The sequence below is a fragment of the Sceloporus occidentalis genome, unplaced genomic scaffold (genome assembly GCF_023333645.1).
Source record: "Sceloporus occidentalis isolate IW3139 unplaced genomic scaffold, rSceOcc1.0.p SCAF_10, whole genome shotgun sequence".
Lineage (NCBI taxonomy): Eukaryota > Metazoa > Chordata > Lepidosauria > Squamata > Phrynosomatidae > Sceloporus > Sceloporus occidentalis.
This window is the reverse complement of record NW_028316990.1, coordinates 19835607-19859253: the sequence shown is the minus strand read 5'-3', so window position 1 is coordinate 19859253 and position 23647 is coordinate 19835607. Positions and strand designations below refer to the sequence as shown.

The 23647-nt window shown below is 44.2% G+C and overlaps 1 protein-coding gene across 3 annotated transcripts in view; it reads right to left on the bottom strand.

Moving 5' to 3' along the window:
- The window catches only part of LOC149306046 (guanine nucleotide-binding protein G(o) subunit alpha), a 104431-nt gene that overhangs the window by 42981 nt on the left and 37803 nt on the right, over positions 1-23647 (bottom strand). For all 3 annotated transcript variants that reach the window (XM_089540382.1, XM_089540379.1, XM_089540381.1), the window contains exon 3: positions 14613-14754. In XM_089540382.1, coding sequence (XP_089396508.1) covers positions 14613-14754 — 142 coding nt within the window. The remainder of the gene's footprint in view (positions 1-14612; positions 14755-23647) is intronic.

Genomic DNA, 23647 nt, shown 5'->3' with positions numbered 1-23647 from the left:
CACAACCAACTCCATGCATTCTACACAGACGGTTGCCAATTACCATGGGACCACAGCTATGACCACTGAATAGCTGTGGAAAGTGAAGCGACTGAGCATCTTGGATTGCCTCTTATTCCCCCTGCAGTTCTTTAGAAAGAGAGGAAGAGAAATGGCTTTGCCTCTGGTCCCTCCACTCTTTGGAGAACTGCAGTGGGCATAAGAGGCAGTCCAAGTCCTTGCTTATCTCCTCTCATGCCCTCCTAAATATTGGCCTCATCGGGTTTGATGCTGGTGGAGGGGCTTGGATAAGGGGTAAGGCACCACATAAAGAAAACGAACTCATTGGAGATGTGGTGCTGGAGTAGACTACTGAGGATAGCATGGATGGCCACAAGAACAAATGAATGGGCCCTGAACTGATTCAACCTGAACTCTCCCTGGAAGCTAGGGAAGGTGGAAGGCAGCAAAAAGAGATGAAGACCACATGTCAGATGGATGGACTCAGCTAAGGAGGTCATGGGCCTGAATCTGCAAAGGGATAAGGATAAGGAGACTTAGAGATGTCTCATTCATAGGATTGCCATGAGTTGGGACCGATGTGAGGGCGCTTAACAACAACAACCACATACTTGCCCTTGTGCCCTGTTCAAAGGAGACATACACTTGTGAAAAGCACACTTATATGAATGAAAGAATTCAGCCATCAAGTTTTCCCCATGCTATTAGTGAAGAGGTCTGCAAACACACACATACACACATCCAACGATACTCTTCATCTTGATTTCTGAAAACATTCATCTGATCCTGGTACCCAGAATTCAAGTGTGGCTTGTCCTTTCATGTATCTAGGGGTTGGGACAAAAAGCTAGGTTTCTTAGTACAGTTGTCTCTCCTTATCCAGGGATTTTTTTTATCCACTGATTCAAGCACAGATTTTGGCTTCCAAAAAAGTATAAATTCCCAATAGCAAATCTTGATTTTGCCATTTGATATAAGGGACACCATTCTGCTGTGCTATTATATTTCATGGGACTTGAGCATCCACAGATTTTGTTATCCATGGGGGGCCCTGTAACCAAAACCCAGCGGAAAACAAGGTCCCACTGTACCTTAATCTGTGATCATTCCTAAAGCATTTAGAAAGAGAGGGAGTTTGTTTGTTTGCAAGACCCAGATGCGTGACCTTGCTTATCTACATTGTACCAGTACAAGGTCAGGTTAAAAAGCTTCCAGACACTGACGGATTCCATTTCAAGTCTGATTTCTCTTGATTTGCCAGCTGTTTTGTCGCTGATGAACTTGCTAGATAAATAACAGCGAGTGGAAAAATGAGATCTCAATAAGGCTTTCCCTTAAGGAAAAACCTGCTTTTGTTTCTAAAGAGGACAGAACCTTTTACACAGATGAGTGGGCATTTAATTTCTGATTTGCTGTGGGCGGCATGTACCAGCATGTCGGACAGTTAGAGAGTTCCTCGCCGGCTTTACATTGCAAATGAGAAAAGGTGGAAAACAGAGCTGAAGCCATGGAAAGAGGGATGAGCAAGTCATGAAAATCCAGGCACATAACAACACCTGCCTTGTGCAAGATGGAAGATGGTGTTTGGTGTGGGAATGGGCTCACCAAGGAGCATCTTTAGTCCACCTTCTGCTTGGCTTTGCTTGGGCATGGCAACATACTGTAGCTCCATAAGCATAGTTCTGTGTGCTCCCTCCCACCCCAGCAGTTGTTGCTGCGTCAGGTCCTCCAGTGCAACTCCATGGACCTTATCACACAAGGCACTAACCATACTGGAATCGTGGCCCAAACAATTCTGAAGCATCGCTGAAGTGCATCTCACTCTTCTCCCATCAACGAATCGTTCACAGAGTAGCCATTTCTGTGATAATGAGATCTTCCATTATGCAAAAATGGCTGCTCCATGAACGCTTTGACAACGGAAGAACAGCAAAATGCCTCAATGACGTTTGAGAAGCACGACTGGTGATCCCACCTCCGTGCTTCTGAAGCGTTTGGGCCACAATTCCAGCGCGGTAAGTGCCTTGTGTGATAAGGGCCTATGGCCAATATCTGCCAGAGGTTGGTCAGAGAATCATGCTAGAGGACCTACAAATGCTTAGAGAAATGCCTTCTCTAAGAACATCTATTGCACTACTCTATGGTCAACTTCCAGCAGAATTGCGCTGGAGGATGTAAGAGATTCCTAGAGAGAACATATTAATCAAATTTGCGAATAATCAAATCCGCAAAAGTCAAAGCCACAAATGCAGAGGTGTCTACCATACCATACTAAACTATATAATTACTCCATGCAAGATCATGCGAACATAAATCTCTCAGTCTTAAAGTGCCACCAAATTCTTTCTCTTCTTCTACCGTCACGACTGACAGGGCTATCTTTTTCCAAAATGGCCAATATTTACAGTAAATGATGAGAGAAAGGCGAGGGAGAGAAGGGAGTGTGATCGTTTATTATTCATTTGATTCTTGGCAGGGAAAGGGGAGCGATATGGATTTGTTTATCCATTATCTGGACAGCAACCTCCATTCTTTTTGTCGCCGGGCCATTGTTTTCCTAGCACTGGCTCTAGGAAGACGTGAAGCAACCTGTTGCTGCCAACGGTTTTCATGAAAAGGATGTTTGGATTTGGAAGGCAACATTTGGAGTGGGGTTTATGCAAAGCCACAGGGGAGGATTCTGACAGCAGCTTTGTATCCGAATGAGAAAATGCAGATCTGGCTTTGATGATTCCCGAGAGGAAAGGCAACCAAGGGCCCTTTTATTGCCGAAAAGGAGATGGCAATCTGTACATGCATGTATGTGCTCTCTCTCTCTCTCTCTCTCCCCCCAAAGTTATGGTAGCACTCTCCCAGTTGGAGATTATGTATGAAGAACAAAGTTAATGGGGAATTATTATAAATTATTCCACCAGGCTGCAGAGGACAGGAAGGGAAGCATTCAGCTGCCTCCGTTGAGAGATCTTGGCTGCCTTTATATTTTAGGTTGTCATTTTTTGTCCTCATGCAACCACATGGATACACAGGGCTCTCCTCCTCCGGCAACCTGTATTTTCCCACGTATCTCCATGGCTTGTGGGAAAACCTATCATTTTAAGAGCTGGCGCATCCCCTTGTCCCTCCTGCCCGCCTTGCTCCTTCTGTGTCATGTCTTTTAAATTGCAAGTCAAAAAGCACAGGCTGTTCTAATAGGAGAGCTTTCTGGCTAAGGGGTGAAAATAAATATATAACGTTTGAAGACTGAAGGAGGTTTGAGGGATGTGCAGGAGTGAAATGGAGAGGTGACACGGGGGGGGGGGGGGGGGAGAAGAAGTCGCTGTCAGCTCCAGGCCTTATTCTGGATAGGCAATGGCTGTTTTGGATAGGCAATGGCTGTTCTGGGAAGCAATGGCTGTTTTGGATAGGCAATGGCTGTTTTGGATAGGTAATGGCTGTTTTGGATAGGCAATGACTGTTCTGGATAGCAATGGCTGTTTTGGATAGGCAATGGCTGTTCTGGATAGCAGTAGCTGTTCTGGATAGCAATGGCTGTTTTGGATAGGCAATGACTGTTCTGGATAGCAATGGCTGTTTTGGATAGGCAATGGCTGTTCTGGATAGCAGTGGCTGTTTTGGATAGCAGTGGCTGTTTTGGATCGGCAATGGCTGTTTTGGATAGCAGTGGCTGTTTTGGATAGGCAATGACAACTCCCACTGTGACTGGAGGAACCATCAGTGATGACAAAGTAATGAACTACAGAACCACAGAGTTGAAAGGTACCTTGAGAAACATCTAGTCCAAAGATGGATAACTTTATGAGAGCCAGGGACCAATTTTTCCCTCCTCAACTGCCCTGCAGGCTGCATTCCCCACAAGTCCAAATATCTCCCCTGCAGTCCTTCTCAAAATGGCGACAAGAAGTGAGTTCTCATCACCTCCTGTCACCATTTTGAGAGGGACTGCAGAGACAAAATGGAGATTTTGGGGGTTATTTCTGTGTTTCATGTTTTCATGCAGGAAGCCATGGGTAACACACTCCCCTCCATGTGGCTTGAGTGTTGGACTACAGCCCTGGAGACCATGTAAATTTATGGTGCTATATAAATAAACTTTAATAATAATAATCACAACTACCACTGAATATATTGCAAAGCGTGGCAGCAACCAGAGAGAACTGTTCTTAACCACAAGAGGTCACTGTGGCATTTGCAACATGGTGGCCACAAGCAAAGCCCAGTGGACCCAGTGCCAGCACACATGGGCATCCATCTCAAATGGGTTCAGATCTGTCAGGTTATGTACCATCTGCTTGAGCAGCAAAGGAAGATCTTACGTTTTCTAAATAGCCCTCTCTGGCATTCATACATCTTTGGTGGTACATCTTGGTGTCAGTCAGCTCTGGGGGAAGACAAGAGTAAGACAGTTCTCTGCACAAATGAATCGTCAGCGAACTGGAGGTACAGTCCTCTTTGTTGTAGTTGTGCATCACCAACTGGGGGCAAGGGGATAGTATGTCAGGGCTGGGAATCATGCGGACTACATAGTGTCACTGGTTGTCGAAACAGCAAGAAGAGACAGTCCAGATTCATGACACGTAGGGCCTAAATACCAAACGTAAGGATTGATTTCAGTTAAGTAACCCTTGTGTTTCTCTGTAAAATTAGTGCAGCCTCAAGTGTGGGCTTGCCATCCATGGATTTGAGCATCCATAGATAGTTAGCCCCATTGACCCTAATGGTGGCATGTAGCCATGACAGCATGGCCATGCTCATGCCACCATTAAAAACCAAAGGACTTGAGGTCCCACAAGTATTCACCCGCAGGTGAGATAGCCAGCGTGGTCTGTCAGAGAGCTCTGGTGCATAAATCCCAGGATTCTGTAGGATAGTCATGGCAGTTAAAGTGGTGTCAAACTACATTAATTCTGCAGTGTGGATACACTCGTTGTTTTCCTTTTTGTCTGGGAAACTCTCCATGGATGCTAGCCAAATGCCCACGGACTGGCGCTGTTCTGGAGGACCAACATTATCAGTAAAATTGTGTTAGACAGTGAAAGCGAAACCTAGCCTGGAATCCTGTTTCAGGTGTAAGTTCACCCACAGATCTGCACATGAGTTGTGCAGTGTGCATGCACTGGTCATACAATGTCACAATTCATGAGTAAATTACGCTCTGTCCCTTAATGTAGAATTTCAGTCCCTGAATTGGATTAGGAAAACCACTGCAAATTGACTGTTTGCTTCTAGATCTCAGGCCACCAGTTATGCGCACTGCTATACAACTGTGCATGTATATGTGTTGAATAATCTTGCAGAATCAATGCACTGTCGGTGATGGCATTTACTTCTTTCCCCATCTTTTTTTTGCAAAGCTCAGTTAATGAACTGCCACAACAGCAATACAGCAGAACCTGCAAGATGCAGCCCCACCGGGAGCTCTCAAGAACTGAAATGGCCGCAGGGGAAACTAAGGAAAAAGCTCAAAAGAACAAACCGAAGCATTCACCCCAAACAGAGCGCTACAACCCCAGTGGAATGGAAAGGATCAGCCTTGAGTTGCTTTTGATGCCGTCCATTAAAAGGAAGAAAAAAGTGACCCCTCTGGGCAGAGGTTGCTGAGGTTTCAAGATCTGGGGGGATGCAAGGAGGGTCCTTGGCAAAGGAAGACCCCCGAGGGGCCGGCTATCAAAGGCGCTCCCAGAATGGCCTCTCGACAGATTGACTCGCTCTTAATGCATTTTGCCAGCTTGGTTGCTGAGCCACAAGGTTAAACATCACTGTACTGAAAATAACAATAATAAAAAAACCAAACTAAAACAAGTCCTTTTAGATGCACAATTTTTACATGGAGAGGGGAGATAATTTGGGAGTGGAAGGAGCACTTGGGGAAGTTGTTGTTGTTGTTATTATTATTATTATTATTATTATTTGGACTACAAGTCCCAGAACACCCCCCGCCACCAGCATTGCAACCGATTGGTCTTGACCTGTGTCTTCCCCAATCCCTGCTGCCTGGAAATGCAACTTGAATCATACTGCTAGGTTACAGATTTTCTTTTCTCTGGCTACTCCCTCCCTTCACTGGGTAAATTAATATGAATTTATTATTTTATTATTATTTATTAAATTAATATTTACAGTGAGCCCTTGGTATCCACTGGGATTTGGTTCCAGAACCCCCACGGACACCAAAATCCACGGATGTTCATGTCCCATTAAATATAGTGGACAATAAAACGGTGTTCTCTATATAAAACTGCAAAATCAAGGCTGGCTTTTTGGCTCTCAAGATGGCAGATTGTAATAATTTGTTATAATTATGTCAATTTTTAAATAATTTTCACAGATGAAAACAAGGAAAAGAGGCATTGGCATGAACGTACCCTCCGACACTTCGCAGATGAAAAGCGGGACACGTATGGCCAAGCACCATGAAAGAGTGGCCAAGATGCCAAAAGTAATGTCTAAGCCAGGAGAACACACAAACTTGGCAATGCTGCAGCAGTTTGCTTTTGCCTGAGTTTACTGGGAAGGACAAGATTTCATATCTAACTCAGCAAGAGAGAGAGGAAAGGACAGGGCCGAATCTTGCCCTCCCCAGGAGGGAAGGCAAAAGCAAACTGCTGCAGCCCTTCCTAGTTCATCTGTTCTTCCGCATTAACACTTTCCCCCATCTTAAGCACATTCTGATGTTGCTTGGCCACACGTGTCCCGCTTTTCATCTGCGAAACCTTGGAAGGCACCTCCGTGCCAATTACTCCTCTCCGTTATGCACAAACAGTCGAAGTCATTTTGGAAAACAGTGGCTTAGCCCATCCCGAAATGGGGATGACTCATCCAAATGATTCAGCAATCCTTTAAAAAACCCATTTGCCTGTGCAGGAGAAAGCGACAGCTACCCCGCCACGAAAAGGCATTTAAATACAAAGTGCTGAGCAGCCTATGATCCTCTGAGAAGTGTGATGAGATAAATCGGCTCTCAAGGGCCTGCGGGGAATCGTCCCCAAAGTGGTATTATTAGCAGCCGGGCCCAAACTATGCGCTGCACCGAAGCTCTTTCAATGCTACAGAGCAGCCTGTTCCAACAGGCGGCATCAAACGGGCTTAATTTCAGGAATGGTGTCTTCCTATTTCAGACCCTTTTAGGATCCCTCCTGGGCTGGTACAGAACCATCTCTTTAAAACCTATCACATGCCATGATATATTCACAGGATGCTCCGGTGCAAATTTTAGCTACGCTCATTTCAGGAAACCCTCGTGGCCTGTTTGCAGGAGATTCAAACTGCAGAGCTTCATACAGCAGAATCCTTCTCTATATAGAAGATTTTCCTTAAGCAATCCCTAATGTTAACTGGGTTAACTTCCATGTTAACTGTTAGAAGTGGGCCTTAGTTATAGTGAAAGCCTGGCACCAGTCCACAATGCGCGCCTCCCTCTAGCAGTGCATTTGTTTGCACAGCTGGCATCATGTTTTGTTCTCTGGGAAGCATGAATTTATTTTAAAAACGCAAATGGCTAAAAATGCAAGCAGCTGAAAAATCTGAACATACCCTCAAATATTTCAGAGACGTGTGGCCAAGCAACATCAGAGTATGGTCAAGGCACCAAAAACTATGACTATGGAAGAACGCACAAACTAAGAGATGCTGCAGCAGTTTGATTTTGCCTGAGCATACTGGGAAGGACAAGGCTTCACACCTCTCCTATCTCTTCTCTAGCTAGCTTTAAACCCGGATTAAAGACTTTCTTGTTCTCAGAAGCATTCTCTACTTAGTTTAATTTTTTTATATACAATTTAGATTTTGCTATATACAGTATATCATAAAATACAGTTATGTATTTTAATTGTATAATTTGCTTAATTTTGTATAGCTTACATTTTATGACTTTTAGATTGTAAGCTGTATGCTGTTTTGATGATGCCTGTAAAGTGCCATGCAAATTTATGGCACTATATAAATAAAGATTATTATTATTATTATTATTACTAATAATAATAATAATAATAATAATAATAATAATAATAATAATAATATCCTCTTCCTATGGCTGAGTTAACTGAGTGGAAACTACTGTTGCACTTCGAACACAGTTTGCAACTACTCCAAGTAAGCTGAGGTCAAAGAGGAAAATCAGAGGAGAGGACATTTTAAAATCTGCTGAGAAAGTGAGACAGCAGAGGATTAATAGAGACTGCCTCTGACAAATTGAAGGGGATGAATGGAAAAAAGAAGGACAAAAATGCACAGGTTTGGAAATGTCTGCAAATACAGGTGTGTGCGATGGCAAATCTGTGCATGGAAAATGCAGCGGAGGGGGGAATGTAAAATGCGTTGGCTCTTCAGCACTCTCTTGTGCTAATTGATTAATAACTTAATCCTGGAATTAAGTTACTGCCACAGCTCCAACTTAATTCAATCACTTTAGTTAAAAATAAAATTTAATTAAGTCGCCCCTTTTTCGTTAGAAAATTTCCAACTTTCTCGATCGCTTAATTGATTTTTCACTAGTTGGTTCCTGCCTCCAATGGCGGGTGCTTTGCTGGTTGCGTCAGAAGCAGCTGCAAGCAGTGAAGAGCCAGTGCCAGAGTTGCCCCACCATTAATCCTGTCTTAGAGTCAGAGCCTTCCCACTGCTCTTCCTGGCTCTCTTTTGTTCCGCCTCACAATCTCCCTGCAGCAACTCAGAGGCTTCCACCGTCTTTTAAATAATGAAACACATTCACAAAAGACACCAGCGTTTCTGCAAATGGAAATACCCAAGGTTGCGGGGGTTTTGCTGTTGTCGTGGCTGTTGTTGTTTTGGTTTTAAAAGAAGAGAACAAACCTGCCCAAGACTTTGGGGCTATACAGACATTTCTACAATACTGTACCTAACTTAGATCCACAGATTAATGCTGTTTATCTTCCAGCAACTACACATTACAATTATCATTATTATTTAATAAATCTTTAAATCCCCATGTTGCCATGATACCCCAGTGTTTACTTATATATTCTATCATCCACTCCCAACTTTGGACACATTCTCCTAGTTCTTTCACATCTCATAAGACATGTCATCTTATCTAATTCTGCCACGTCTACTCATTTCCCCATCCAATCTTGAATTTCATCCTCATAATGATGGTGACTGGGGGCCACATTGGCAAAAGCTTTGGTGGTGTTTCCCAGGCTGCGCTACACCTTGCCTGGCATTTGTCTGCATTGTCTGGTGTGCTGGCTGAGTACGGATGTCACCGCACCCTTGGCATGGTATAAGGATGGAAAGAAGATTGAAATTTGCATGGAGTTGTTTTCTGTGCAGGAAGCTGCATCTTCTAATAAACTCTGACGCTTATTAAAAGTGAGGGGTTGGAAGACCCTTTTCTGACACATGGCACTAATGGACTTGCAAAACTGTGTATAGCTACAAGAGGCACGAGATGAATGGCTTTCCCCTGCAATTTAGCCAGCGGATCTTTCCTTTCAGCGTCACCATATAAAAGACAATGGGCCGACTGTGGCTGGAGACAGATGACCCATGTCATTCCGCCCTGCTCTGACCCAGCCTTGTTCTTGATGCCATCGAGAACGAGAGCTCCTTTCTGTGTCCTCACATGCAATCCAGTAGGTTCAAAAGAAATCAAGGAGGTGGGTTCAACAATTACTTTCAAGTGAAGAGCAGAAAGGGTGCCAAGGCAACCATGGTGGCACTGTGTGCCTTCAAGTCATTTTCAACTTATGGCACCAACCAAGGCACACCTCTCATGGGGGCTTTCTTGGCATAATGTGTTCGGAGAGGGGTTGCCATTATTGCCTTCCTCTGAGGCTGAGAGAGTGTGACTTGCCGAAGGTGGGTCTCCATGTCCGAGTGAAGATTTGAACCCTCATCTCCCAGAGTTCTAGTCCAACACGGAAAGACCCAAACCGCACTGACTCTTATGTGGATGGACCTCAAACACACGGACTTCAAACACATTTACGTCAGAGTAAACACACATTCTGGCACACTCATGGACACAGTGGTCCATGCTTCCCCAAGATCCATCAGACATTTCCCTGTTCTTTTCACATTGCAGATCAATCCTTATGACTAGTGATGTACAGATCGCACATAATCCACTCTTCATGCATTTTGGTAGGTCAGGTGCTCTGGCCTGATCAGTTATCCACAAACTAATCTTTATGGATCTTCATGCTAATGCATTTTAATTAAGATGCAAAGACACATGCATTCTTCTGCAAAGCAGGAACCAACTTGGTTTGAGTGCTAGATTACTTTGAAACCCTGCCTAGCCATGGAAACCCACTGGGTGAAACTGGACAAGTCACACTCTCTCAGCCTCAGAGGAAGGCATTGGCAAACGTCCTCTCAAGAATTGCTATCCTGCCCTGGGGACCAGTGTGGTATAATGGTTTCGGTATAGGTCTCCAGGAGACCATGACTTGAGTCCCTGTTTTGGCCATGGAAATCCATTGGGTGACCTTGGACAAATTCTCTCTTGGACTTAGAAGAAGCCAATAGCAAATCTCCTAGAAACCTGATTTTAAAAAATACTGTTGTGGTTTTCAGGAAAGTGAATTCCTCATGCTGACTTGCATCAGAGTTGGCACCGAACTGCCCACTCTGCCACCGCCTTCAGTGAGTTTGCCCAGTCCAGCGAAGCCAGTGCAGGATTGGCTAAGTCTAGAAGATTTTTCTCTCTCCCATCAATTAATACCAAAGCCCTATCTGGCTGTTCATCTAATCCGTAATGCATTAAACATGATTGATTCTGGAATTATGGTGCACCTGCTAGCGGGCAGAACAGCTGGACTAATGTCATGTTGACCCAACGTCCTCCTATTTGAAAACATTGGCCACCCAAAGGGAATCAAGCAGGAGGTGAAGGAGGAGAAAGTACAGGGGGTCACTTGGGCAGACAATGTGGGGCAGCTATAGACCAAACAAGGCTGAGCCACCCTGCCAGTGCGGTAGGCAGGAGTTGGAGTTGGCACATAGCACCATTGGCAAAACCAAGCAAGCTGGCGCAGACTTCTCTGAGAACGATAATTATTTTCCCCCAATACTTCCAGAGAAAACTTTAAAACACAGAGCCAAATGCCAACCGAGTTGAGAGGGTTCATGCATCAAGACTTGGAAATGAAATTACACAAAATTGCCTGGCATTATGATCATATTACGTCTGTAACTTAAAGAGAGAGAATTTTAGTTTTGTACACATTTTACACAGTGTGTGTAGAGACTGTAATTGTTTCTTGCTTAACAGATTCTTGCCCTTAATATTCTGTGCCCTTTACCTAGTTGCAAACCAAACTGTTAAATTCCAAAGGCTTCAGCACACAGAGGCCTTCCAGCCCACTTTTAAGCTCGTGAAGCTTGCATTTAGGATGTTCTTTCCAAAATTTGGATCAGATTAATATCTCCTACATCCAGATCCGTTTCCATCTACAACAACAGGTCACCATGCCACCATTTTGAAGAAGAATATGGATCAAAATGGCAGCATTTGGAGGCTACGATGTGGGTTCTGTGGAGAGTTGTATGTGTTGGGCTTGTAGGGGGGATAGGTATATGTTTGGGTGACTTTTTGGGTCCTTTAAAGTTAATAATAATCTGAAAATTGGGCCATTTTGAAAAAAAATAGTGTGGGGTTGGGTGATTTGGGGGAGTAACAGGGGGCTTTGGAGGCCACAGAGGAGGCATCCAGGGTCACATATGGCCCCTGGCTTTCCCCATCTCCAAGAATGCAGCAAAAGAGGGACAAAATGAGGGCATTGCTCCCCTCCAGCAAGAATTCTGCCTCCTCTGATTAAATTTCCCTTCAATCTGCACACTTCTAGCACTGCAGGAACTTTAAACCTCAGTTAAGCATTTGAAAATAAGAGTTTAGCCACCCAAAGCAAAGGGGCAGGCAAAGTGACCTGGGGAATGTGAAGCCATAGAGATCTATGCGCAAACCGTTTTTAACATCCCACTTGCCGCAACGCTATTTAATGCGGGAATGGAAGGAATATTTCATTTAGGGGAGCAGAGTTGCTATTTAGAGAAGCAGGCATCACTGCTGCCAACCAACCTGAAATAAAGGATAAGAGGTAAGAAGAGGCCAGATATGACAGAAGGGCAATAAACAAGACCAGCTGAATCTTATTCCATTTGTGGTCGAAGGCTTTCATGGTTTTCTTGTGGGATATTCGGGGTATGTGGCCATGTTCTAGAAGAGTTTATTCCTGATGTTTCGCCAGCTTCTATGGCTGGCATTTTCAGAGAACGAAGATGCCAGCCACAGATGCTGGTGAAACGTCAGGAATAAACACTCCTAGAACATGGCCACATACCCCGAAAAAGCCACAAGAAACCTACTCCATTTCTTTCCCTTTCCCCCTTTCCATGGATAAAGATAACAGTGTTATTTTTAACATGCAAATGCCACGACACCAAAGGCAGAAACCAGAAAAAAAATACCTGGGGTTTTAGGAGGTGTTGGCAGCTTTTTTGCAGCTCTCTTCGCCACCAGCAGATTCTTGAAAAGACCCATCGTTCCAAACTTACCCTTTCCGCTTCCAAGTGGAGACATTGCCACCCCGCAGCCATATGAGGCTACTTCGCACCTTCCCTCCCTCCCGCAATGTTCAGGACTTCTTGGTGATGGGCCAGGTCAAGTGAGAGCATTCGACATGTCAACCCACCCTGGCAGATCGAGTGCCACGGATAAGAATAACTTTTCGTGTCACCGAGGGGCATCAACTCTAAGTCACCAGCATGTGAGAGAAAAGGACGAATTGATGTGCATGCGCAAACCAACCCTGAGTCATGTCGGACTCCGCAGGAGGCCATGGCGCAGCACTGAAGACTGAACAATACAGAAATACGAAGTCGGAGGCTTTCATGGCTGGCATCCATAGATTTTTGGATTTTTTGGGGGGCTATGTGGCCATGTTCTCTGACGATGCCAAAGCCACAGATGCTGGTGAAACGTCGGGAACAAACTCTTCTAGAACATGGCCACATAGCCTGAAAAACTCACAAAAATCAATACAGAAGTAACTGGATAAGGGAAAGATCATTGCTAGTATTTCCAGGAACAAGCTGCCAACTAAAAGCCTCGACTAATTCAAGGAAGTACCTGAACCAAAAATCATGAATTTTAAACAGGGATTTTATATTTAATTATTGTCCCACGTATTGGAATATAAATATAAAGTCTAGGTGTGGCTGTGGAGGGAAATCTTGCAGGAAAGTTGCACTTTGTCCCCTTATGCTACTCTTCCCAGACTGTTTTGTTAACTTTCATAGCTTATTTCTCCCAGGATGCTAAGGCTATAAAACCCCCTGAGCCCTTGAGAGCTCAGCACAGGCCAGAATTGCTGGCAAAGTGTGCACAGTTGGCCTCCTATATCTCTGCTTTGGCTTCTCTGGACTCCCAACAGCCGACTGGAGACGCGAGTGGCTTTGACAGGGTTTGCTTTAGGGAGAGACTCTGTTGTGTTTAATACCTGTAAGAAATATCTGCCAGGGAATAAATCTCGCAGACCTTGCACCCGCCAACGAGTTTACTGCCTCCATATCCGAAAAGAACCAGCCTCATTTTCTATAAATGGTTTTCAGTGTCTCACTCTCTGCAGTGCTAGAAATCTGGGGGGAAACCATGGAGGGTGGGTAGGAATTCTTATGGGGCTGTACAAACATTCAGCCCTATTCTTCAGCCAGATTGGCAACTGCACGCTGCGGCCCAGATCTGGCCTTTCCAGGGCGCGATAGCCATGGTGTCGAGGCTATACAGCGCACCTTCAGCATTGTGTCATCCGGACGCAGCGCCGGAGGAGCACCATGACGCCACACGCCATGTGTTGCGGCGCACAGCGTCGTGGTGCCCTGGGGGGCGAAGCCCTTTTGTGCAAGACAACTGCCGGGCTACACTTTAACTGCCATGGTTCCATCCAATGGAATCAGGGAATTTGTAGTTTAAGGAGAGGCCTTTCGAATCCTTAGAGAACACCAGCGCCTTCCTAAACTACAAAGCCCAGGATTCCCTGGGATCTTGCCATGGTAGCTGAAGCAGAACTACAGCGCTATAGTTGTGTCCAAAAAATGGAGCCCTTCTTAATACAGAAGCCTAGTACAAAAGTGCATCAGCAAATAATAATAATAATAATAATAATAATAATAATAAATAACAGGCTGATTGAGACCCTATACACGCCAGTCTTAAAGGCCAGGTTGGGAGCAGAGTCGAGGCATAACATCAACACAATGTGTGCCCCAGCTCCATCCCTAAGGTGGCATAATGCTGTGTGCCACACTGCATGGCACTTGGAGTCACAATGCTCCTTTGGCACTGCATCTGCATGACACAGTGCCAAAGAAGCGCAATAAAGCCATGGCACCTTGCGACCTTTCCAGGGCACAAAAAGGAGCCAGATCGGGGCCGCAGTGTGTGGTTGCCACGGCCCCGATCTGGCTGTAAAAGGGGCGGCTGGAGATATCAGGAGACATCTGCTTCAAGGCACGATTCCTCCAAAGTGGACTCAACCCAACTCCAGAAGCTCATGAAGAAACAAGTGAAATGGGGGGGGGGGTTGATTTCCCCTCTTTTAAATGTTCTCCTTGCAAAACGTTTGTTCGGTTGTATCTACCAATTCCCGACTTACCCTTCGCTCCTTGTCGCCGTATTCTATGCCCAGGGTGTCCATGGCACGAACAATTGCAGCCAGCGATTGAATAGTGTTGCTATAGACCACAGGCTTGTACTGTTTCACATCTTCTCCAGAGAAGCCATCTTCGTGGATGATCCTTTATTTTTAAAAAAGGGAGAGGAAATTGCTTGTCAGGTTCGAAAAGGAGAGCATTTTGGGACATAATACATATTATAGCTTCTAAGGTTCCTGAAAGGAATGACGCCGGTTACAATTGCAATTTTTCACTTTTAAAAACCGCTTTATTTATTTATTTATTTATTTATTTTATTTTATTTATATCCCAAGGCAGCTCACAGATAAAACCTTTAAAATTATTATAAAATTCAAACAATTAAAATAGCTATATAAAAAAAAATCACACAAAATACACAATATAAAATTGCATAAAAACATACCCGTGTTAAAAACAGACTTTATATCCCAATTTCTCCAGTGTAACTAAAATAATTACTATCAATTACTGGAGCGGGGAATCAGAATACTACAAGCCTGAAGCCTGTAGAATGAAACACTGTCTTCCCACTCGCCTCGACACTTACAACAGAGCACCAGTCAGAAGAACAAGCCAGCACAGGAACCATGTGATATTCCTCCTCCACCTTTAATGAGGTCACTATAAAAGGCATCTAAAAAGTCCCAGTTGATGCACAAAAGGAGGAATATTACCTCTTCTGTGGCCCGGTACATACCTCTGAAAAAGGTCAGACTGGAAGGGGCATGTTTTCCTCTGGAGGGATGCCGCAGCAGCCAAACCACTTGGTGTCCCTCTGGAGTAAAAAGAACCTGGAAAAACCAGGTTCTTTTTATGGTGCATGGCGCACATCACGAGTGCGCCATTGGTGTTCCAGGGACGTACGGGACACACAGTGATGAGTATACGCTACGTGTCTCTTACATCAAGATAGTGGCACCAGTGTGGATGGGACACCGCCATGATGCCACTGCCGTGGCGTGATAGAGTTAGGGGCCGTGTGGTTGATGCACGGTCCCTAACCCTAGTATGCTGCTTTGGAAGCATCTGTCCCGGGCTTAAGTTCCAATTGTAATAACTTACTATCATGCCTTCACTAAAATGAGTCAATCACAAGCAACTCACGGGCTGGAATTCTGTGGCTGACCTTTGCAGATGTAATGCCTTATTTCACCTGCATATCATCACAAGAGGTCCTACAAAATAAGTCCAGGGCATCTTACAGAATGTATCAACCCATATAAGTCTGTTTGGACCCTGAGATCTTCAAGAGATCTTCTTTCCACCCCTCTATCTTCCCTGGTTGGGCCGCCTGTCCTTGAAGGTGGGTTTCAGGGGGCTGGATTGGGAGACGAATCATAGCTATGCCATTGTACCTACATCTCCCATGCGGGACCTCAGTCAAAATTATCAACAATAATACAGGTTGAATCTCCCTTATCCAAGACCCCGAAATCCAAAATACTCCAAAATCCCAAAATTGTCCACATGAGTAACTAATATAGTAATACCTTTGCTTTTTGGTGCTTCTGAATAACCCTCTAGAGATGGGTCTGAGAAAGCTGGAAATGGATGCAGAAAGCCCTGGCTGCTTTTCTGCCTCTTTTGTTTACCTTTGCTTATCTCTTTTCTCTCTCTCTACCTGATAACTGTCCCATGCCTCTCCTCCTTCTCCTTCTCCTCCGATCCTTTGGGGAAATGAGTCGATAAAGGAGAAGGAGAATCGGTTACAGATAAATTGTCAGGGCCTTGCAGTTCCCCCCAGCGTTGTCCGTTTCTCTCCGGAGAACCTTTCAAAATTCAAAACAAGGGTAGGATGGGGGTTCCAGCAGCTTTAAAAAGTGGGTTGGAAAAGAGTTTGGTGGTTTCACAGTCAGAAGATAATGTTGACCTATGCCACAACTCAGCAAGTTGAGTTACACAGGTGCAAATTGGACTTATGCCTTTCCAAGTCTCTACTAACAGGATGCTTGCATAGGTCTTACAAGGACCATTACTTTTCTTTCTTTCTAGTAAAAGTGCATAGTAGGTGGCTGGAACTCTGTTCACAACTCTTCAAGTGACAATATTGTGAAATCTTGACCCCATAGGTCTAGTTTTGTCTGAGTCCTGCAACAAAATGTAGCTTTATAGGACTGAAATCACTCGTCTCCCCCAAGAAGGGTTTGAAAGACATTTTTAAATGCACTTGTTTCATTCTAATGTAAGCATGTGGTGACTTTGTTCAGTCCTGTTTTTACTTGCCACCTTTCTCCACCTGCGACATTAGGAAAGATGGGAAACATTCATCCAACCTTATAGGCCATGCTTCATTTCACAGGCTGGGATTTGACTTTCTTAATAATAATAATAATAATAATAATAATAATTTATATACCGCTTTTCCGTGAGATCAAAGCGGTTCACATCAAGTAAAACTATGACAAACGTCATAATACAGTATAAAACCAGTTAAAACATTCAATTACAATCATAAATATTCAATAAAATTATCTAAAATAATTTTGACTTTCTTGAACCTGAACTCCTAAAACCTCCAGCCAGCGCAGCGAAATGCCAGATGGAAGATTTTGGGAGTTGTCATCCCCCAAAATTAAGATCATAACAGTCAATACAGTATGACGGCAACGTTTCATGGCCTCACTGTGGAGAAAAACAGTCCAGAGAAAATTTTTGGGGAGGCTGACTGTCCCTTAGCGGCAACAAGGGCAAACACGCAGCCCCTGTTTGCAGCTTGCAGTGGGGCAACAAACGCAGGAGGCATTGTGGTTCAACCTTCTAGGGAAGAATGCAAATAAATGGAGGTGTCCATTTCCCCCCCTCCACCATCGTTCAGGATAAAACAGTAAGTTTGGGTCAGGTGAAGTTCAGATGAAGTCAATTGTAATGGCAAGCCACAACGCTACAAGAAGTCAGCACTTTTCATTTACGGGAACAAACAAGCATCTTGCAGGAGGCATAGCACCTGTTGGCGCAAACAACAGGTGATGCCTGGGCTTGCAGTCGCTCTCAGGGGACTTTGGCAAAACAAATGTGTCTACTTACAAAATCTGATGGGGGGGGGATACATACATGTGCATGCACACACACAAGCACACACACACACTCTCTCACATACACACACTTAAAGTGAAGCCTCCATTAAACCATGATAAGACAGTCCACAAGTTGTCATGAACACAGATGTTCAGTAGGGAACGAAGGAAAAGCCTCCTATGGAGCTCACAGGTAGGAGAGGATTTGTAAGTTAGGAGAAAGGAGAGGGAAAGAAATGATGGAAGGTTGCCTTTCTTGCGAGATTCAAAATACTGAGGGTTTGGTTGCAAGTTTCAAGAAAATGCAAATATTAAACCATCCCCAGCTGTCAAGCTATGTTTTAAATAGTGTCAATTTCACAATAGCAATCCGTTCCATGCGCAGCCTCATCAGCATTCGCCAGGTGCACACCCAAGACTATTTCAAGGACTGGCTGCACTCTGTGCCAGTCAATGCTTATTGTTATATTGGTTGATAATGGAGAATATTTGTGGCTGGAGGTGGGGAGACCCAGCTGTATTTTATTCTTTGTCGGCGCACACTGTTCAGCCACCTGCCCCTATGATCAGCTCTGTTCCGACCACAGACTCTTCCCTTATAACCACGAAACAGCAAAAGGGTCCAGATGCTTTTGCTAGCGCCGACAGGGCTGACCAAAGTCTCCAGAGTTTGGAAAGTATTCAAACTAAAAGGCACAACATGCAGAATTTTCTTTTGCCACAGCAAGGATGGCCATGGAACAGAACCAGGCAGACGCTCTTACAAGGGACACAGGGAAATGGCATTGGGCATGGTCTGGAAACCATAAAGCCCTATGAAGAGCGGCTTACGGAGCTGGGTAGGTTTAGCCTGGAGAAGAGAAGCTTAAGAGGTGCTATTGATAACCTTTTTTAAATATGTGAAGGGGCATCATATTGAGGATGGAGCAAGCTAGTTTCTTGTAGGTCCAGAGAACAGGACCTGGAGCAATGGATTCAAACTACAGGGAAAGAGATGCCTTCTTCAGTTTCCATCCTGACAACCCTAGGCTAGTCTGAAGTTGGGGCATCATGGAGCGGCAAAGATGCCAGCTCTTTCTTTGTGGGTTTTTTGAGGTATGTGGCCATGTTCTAGAAGAGTTTATTCCTGACGTTTCACTGGCATCTGTGGCTGGCATCTTCAGAGAATGTATTCTCAGCAGATGCCAGCCACAGATGCTGGTGAAATGTCAGTAATAACTTCTTCTAGAATATAGCCACATAGTCTGAAAAACCCACAAAAGACTATGGATGCCGGCCATGAAAGCCTTCAACTTCACGTTGAAAAAATTATAATTTTGTTTTTAATTTATTGCTTATCTGCTTAGCTTTTTGGCTTCCATCCTGGTCTTCTCCCTACTAAGCATAACCACTGAACCAATGGAACAAGGGTTCACTTATCAAGTTACCAAAATGATTGAAAGGGTCTACTCTGGTTATGACTAACAACAGGATTTGGGCCTTTGCATTCCCTTTTAAACAAGATTTTAAAAATAATCTATGTCGATTATGTTTAGGCACCTTCGACCCCCCGTTTGGACGGATATGTAGGGTATGCAATAAAGCTGGCATATGGCACTTAAAAGCATGTCCCCATCACCACCAATTATTTGCTGTTACATCAGGCTCCTGATGCAATGCTAACAAGAGCTGTTTTGAACATCTAGGCTGCTTTTAGCAGAAATAAACACAAGGGCCCCTGGAAGCCTCATCTGCTCCAGTGTCACCAGGTGTTCAAAACAGAAATAAGAGACAACTGAAATGCATGACATGCAGGGATGACCATCAGGAATTAGCTATTAAATTGTGTTCTACTTACATAACAAATGAACGTACCAGTTTCAGTTAACCTAGCCATGTATTTCTTTGCAAAATCCAAATGTTGTCCACATTCATAAGTTGCACGATGCACACATATGTGGCTTTGGTAACTAAAATGCATAGAAACAGCCACAAAGTCCTCCTCCGCCCTTCAAATTACTTCTGCCTTTAGATGTATATTGGCTGAAATGGAAATCAGAAGTGATGCCATATCACTTCCCATATGCTCCTTTGGCACTTTTGCCTTTCTTTGGCATTAAAGAAAGAGGTATTTTAAAAGGGTGGGTGGGTGGTTGTGGCCCACAGGAGGGAAATTTGCCCCTTTTCCTTGAACACTTGCCCGTCCCTGCCCTAATGGAAAGTTTGATCCATTAAAGAGTCATAAAAGCATAGAGTTGGAAGAGACCACCCAAACCCTCTTCTGCCATACAGGGATATACAATAAAAACACTCCCAATAGATGGTTATCCTTCCAACCTCCAAAGAAGGAGACTCCACCAGCATCTTCCACTGTTGAACAGCTCTTACCATCAGAAGGTTCTTCCTAATGTTTAGGTGGCACCTCTTCACCTGTAGTTTGTTCAATACAAATGCTTCCCAGATTCCTCAGTATCAAACTGCCCCATACTTGCACCAAAGGAAGAGAGGTTTCCTTAACTATCAACACGTCAGCCCTCCTATGGCTTCCATTATAAAACTGGATTGCTGCCATTGTCCCTGATGCAAACATTTCCATTAAAGGTGGAGATAAATCTTGCTGCCGTGGATCGCACCCTAAAAATATGGTCAAAGTCACCTCTCGGCAATCGGATTGTCCTCTGCAAAGGTGACCCCTTACAAATATAATTTTACAACCCGGCATATTTGAGAAGGTGCCTGCCCAAGCATAAATTGGTCACAGAGGGTGACCTTGGCATGGCATCACCTTGGAGGCCGATCAATGAGAGCGCCGGTTTCTAATGATGCATCCAAAGAGCAGGCACTTAAACCCAAGCAGGTAAATTGAAAGTGATGCCTTCTTTCCCAACAGTACTTGAGAATACAGAACAGTAGGAATAGAGGGGCATCCCATATAGACAGATTCAGTCATGGAGTCCACAGTCTGAAAGATCTGAGTAGGGCTGTTGAAGATAGGGTGACTTGGAAGTCTCTCATTCATAGAGTCATCATAGTTGAAGTCAACTTGATGACAGTTAACAACAACCACAACCACAACAAGAAAGACTCCTCCTGTTCTGGTCCTTCCAAGGAAGACAGCAAGAAGAATTTTATTCTCTTTGCCCATGGCATGCAACTGATCATGCCACGATTCAACAGTTCCATCCCCTCTATGCCTGTGCATTCCTCTCCTACATCTCCAAAGTGAAGTTAAGCAGATAAAACAAAACTTTTAATTCTCCCACATGGGTTGCATTGGCATCAAATGGGGTCTGGGTGGGGGCCACATTCTCTCTATAAGGCAGAATGTTGTGTTAATATGAATCTTAGCAAAACAGTACTTAATCAGATAAACCCTCTTGGATTATCTGCATCTATCACCTCTTCTTAGAAGGCCATTAATCGCCAGCTAATGCCTGGCACCCTTAACTCTCATCCTTTATATATGCTGCTGCTGCTGCTGTTTGACTCAGCAAAGCATCTTGGGATCAAGGACACCAAGCAAGAGACAGTCCCTTAGCGGCTTGTTTGGGTCTCCCTCCCACTTTTTCCAGTGAACTGAGGTGTTCAGACAGTACCACTATAGCAGTTTGATACCACTTTAAGTGTCATGGACCCATCCATGTCATTTATAGTTTGGAAAGGAATACCCACAATCAATTGAACTGGAGCTTTCTAGCAGAGGTTTCTCAGCACTTCACAAAACAGTAGATCTCATGAATCTAAAGGTCAGAACTATGACAGTTGAATTGGCATCCAGGTATACTAATGATCAGGCAGACCCAGCTCCACCAGGGATAGCCCGAAGGAAGAAGCCCCTCCCTCCTTAACTGTCATCTTCCAGCCTCCTATTCCCCTCCAGCTATGCTCTGACTGTGTGGGGGAAGAGGCTTGCGTACCCTAATGAAGTTGTGAGCTATGCTGGCGGTGGTATAACAGCCATCGGTAGGGCCTCCCATGCCAGACAAGTCACAACCGAAGGATCTGACCAAGAGCACCAAAGGGCAGGGTGGGCTCTCTAGCCTTATGGCAACCATCCTAGGAGAAGGAAAACTCTAATCCCAAACCCAGGCAGATGGTGCTCGTCTAACCCTGTAAGATCAACCATCTAAGAGAAGGAAACTCTACTCAAACCTACGACCCGAGGACCTCGCTGCCACTCTCCATGCTTGTCAAGGCCTCAGCAGTGGAACCTCTGGTTTAAAGGGTGAGGCCAGTTCTGTGCATGCTGTGCTCCACCAGAAAAATCCATTGCACAGGCTCCAAGGATACATCCAATGTCATCAACGCGCTTGTAGAAAGCACAGATGAGTCCTTCCTGAATCTTCATTCACGAAGTAAAGCCAAGAAGAAGAATGGTGCAGTTTAATGCACCCCAAATCAATAATGTCACTTGCAAAAGTGTTGTCATGTTAGTCTGTTGCAGCAAAAACAAAAAGGAAGCTTGTAGCACCTTACCTACTAACAGATTTGAGACACAGAATAATTTGCAAAGCCCTCCAGATGTGAACACAGTTCACATCTCTAGCAGGAGTGGCTCAACTGCCCACTGAAGATTTCACCATTTACTGCCTATGCGCCTCCAAATTTCTCGCCACAACCTTAAATGTTAGTCATCTGTGGATTCTAAACCATATTTTTATGCAGAAAACATCATCTTATGCATAGAGATATTACTTTCTGTGTAAAAAATTCTTGTTTGGACAACAACAACAAAGCAACCTATGTGCAAACTGTTCACAGAATAAGTCCTAAACTGCCAAAATTCTCTCCTGGATTCTCCTTGTCAGCATTTCCTGACACTCAAGAAACAATCTTTTTGACCATTAAAAAATATTTTAATATCTCATTTCCCTTCCCAATCATTGTCATTGTCACCACCATCATTCCCATTTGGTCTACTTCACAATAAAATTTGCAATGAAATTGTACAATTTTATCCCATATCAGAATAAAGACAGAGCTGAGGATAAAGGACATTCAACATGTATCTGTTTTAATGTCTGCTAAACTCCCTTGATTCCCAGGGCTGGGGAAAAAGTGGGAGGCAATATAAATAATAATAATATTAATAACAATATATTTAGCAGGTCAAAACTGTTAGCCTTTGGATCATTCAGTTCTCTGAGTTTGGCAGTGCCCATTCCCAGTTTCATTGCTGCATATATCTGGGAAAGCTGTATACAAAAACCCACATTTGTAAATTGCACATGAAAAAAAATACTCATCTGAAAGTACGCGTAAAAAACACATTAATGGCTATGGAAACTGGGCAGAAGAGAGAGTAGGCAAGGATGCATCTTGATGCCTCTATCCCTAATGGGAAGGCATTGCAAGCCAATGTGTCATCCTCACTGCACATCAGAGATAACATGCACAAGGCCAGATGTGTGGGACTGTGGAAGGCGGAGGCAACCCTGCCAAGATCCCTTCCCTCTTCCCCCCCAACCTGTGACCCAGATTCGAAGAAAGAAAGAGAAGGAGAGATGCATTGCCGGCAGGAGTGTTGCTATCCCCTCCAGGGCTGGAGAATATACTATTGCAGGGTTTCCTCCCTTCCTCTCCATTTCACAGCAATTCTGGGCCAGAATCCTCTGGGTGACATAGGCAGGCATATGTTGCGTTATGCATGTAGAGGGATTTATTTTTCCCAACAACGCATTAAAGTCATAACCAGTAGATGGTGGCTGGGGCAGAACTGTGCATGTGGAACCACTGCAGAGGTATAAGAATGTGCCCAGAGTAGTGTGTCAATGTGCAGTCCGCACTGTCCGCTCTGTGAATTCTGCAACGATGTGACAGCTATGTTATAGTTTATTTATTCACATTAGCCAACCAGGCTTTTGCATACAACCGTAAAACAATCCAATGCCATGTTAAACCTAAAAGAGGACAATTAAACTGGTAGTAAAATATACACAATAAAAACTGAGATTATATCTTGTCACGAAACAATGTAAAAGCTTCTCTTTAGGTCAGAGCTA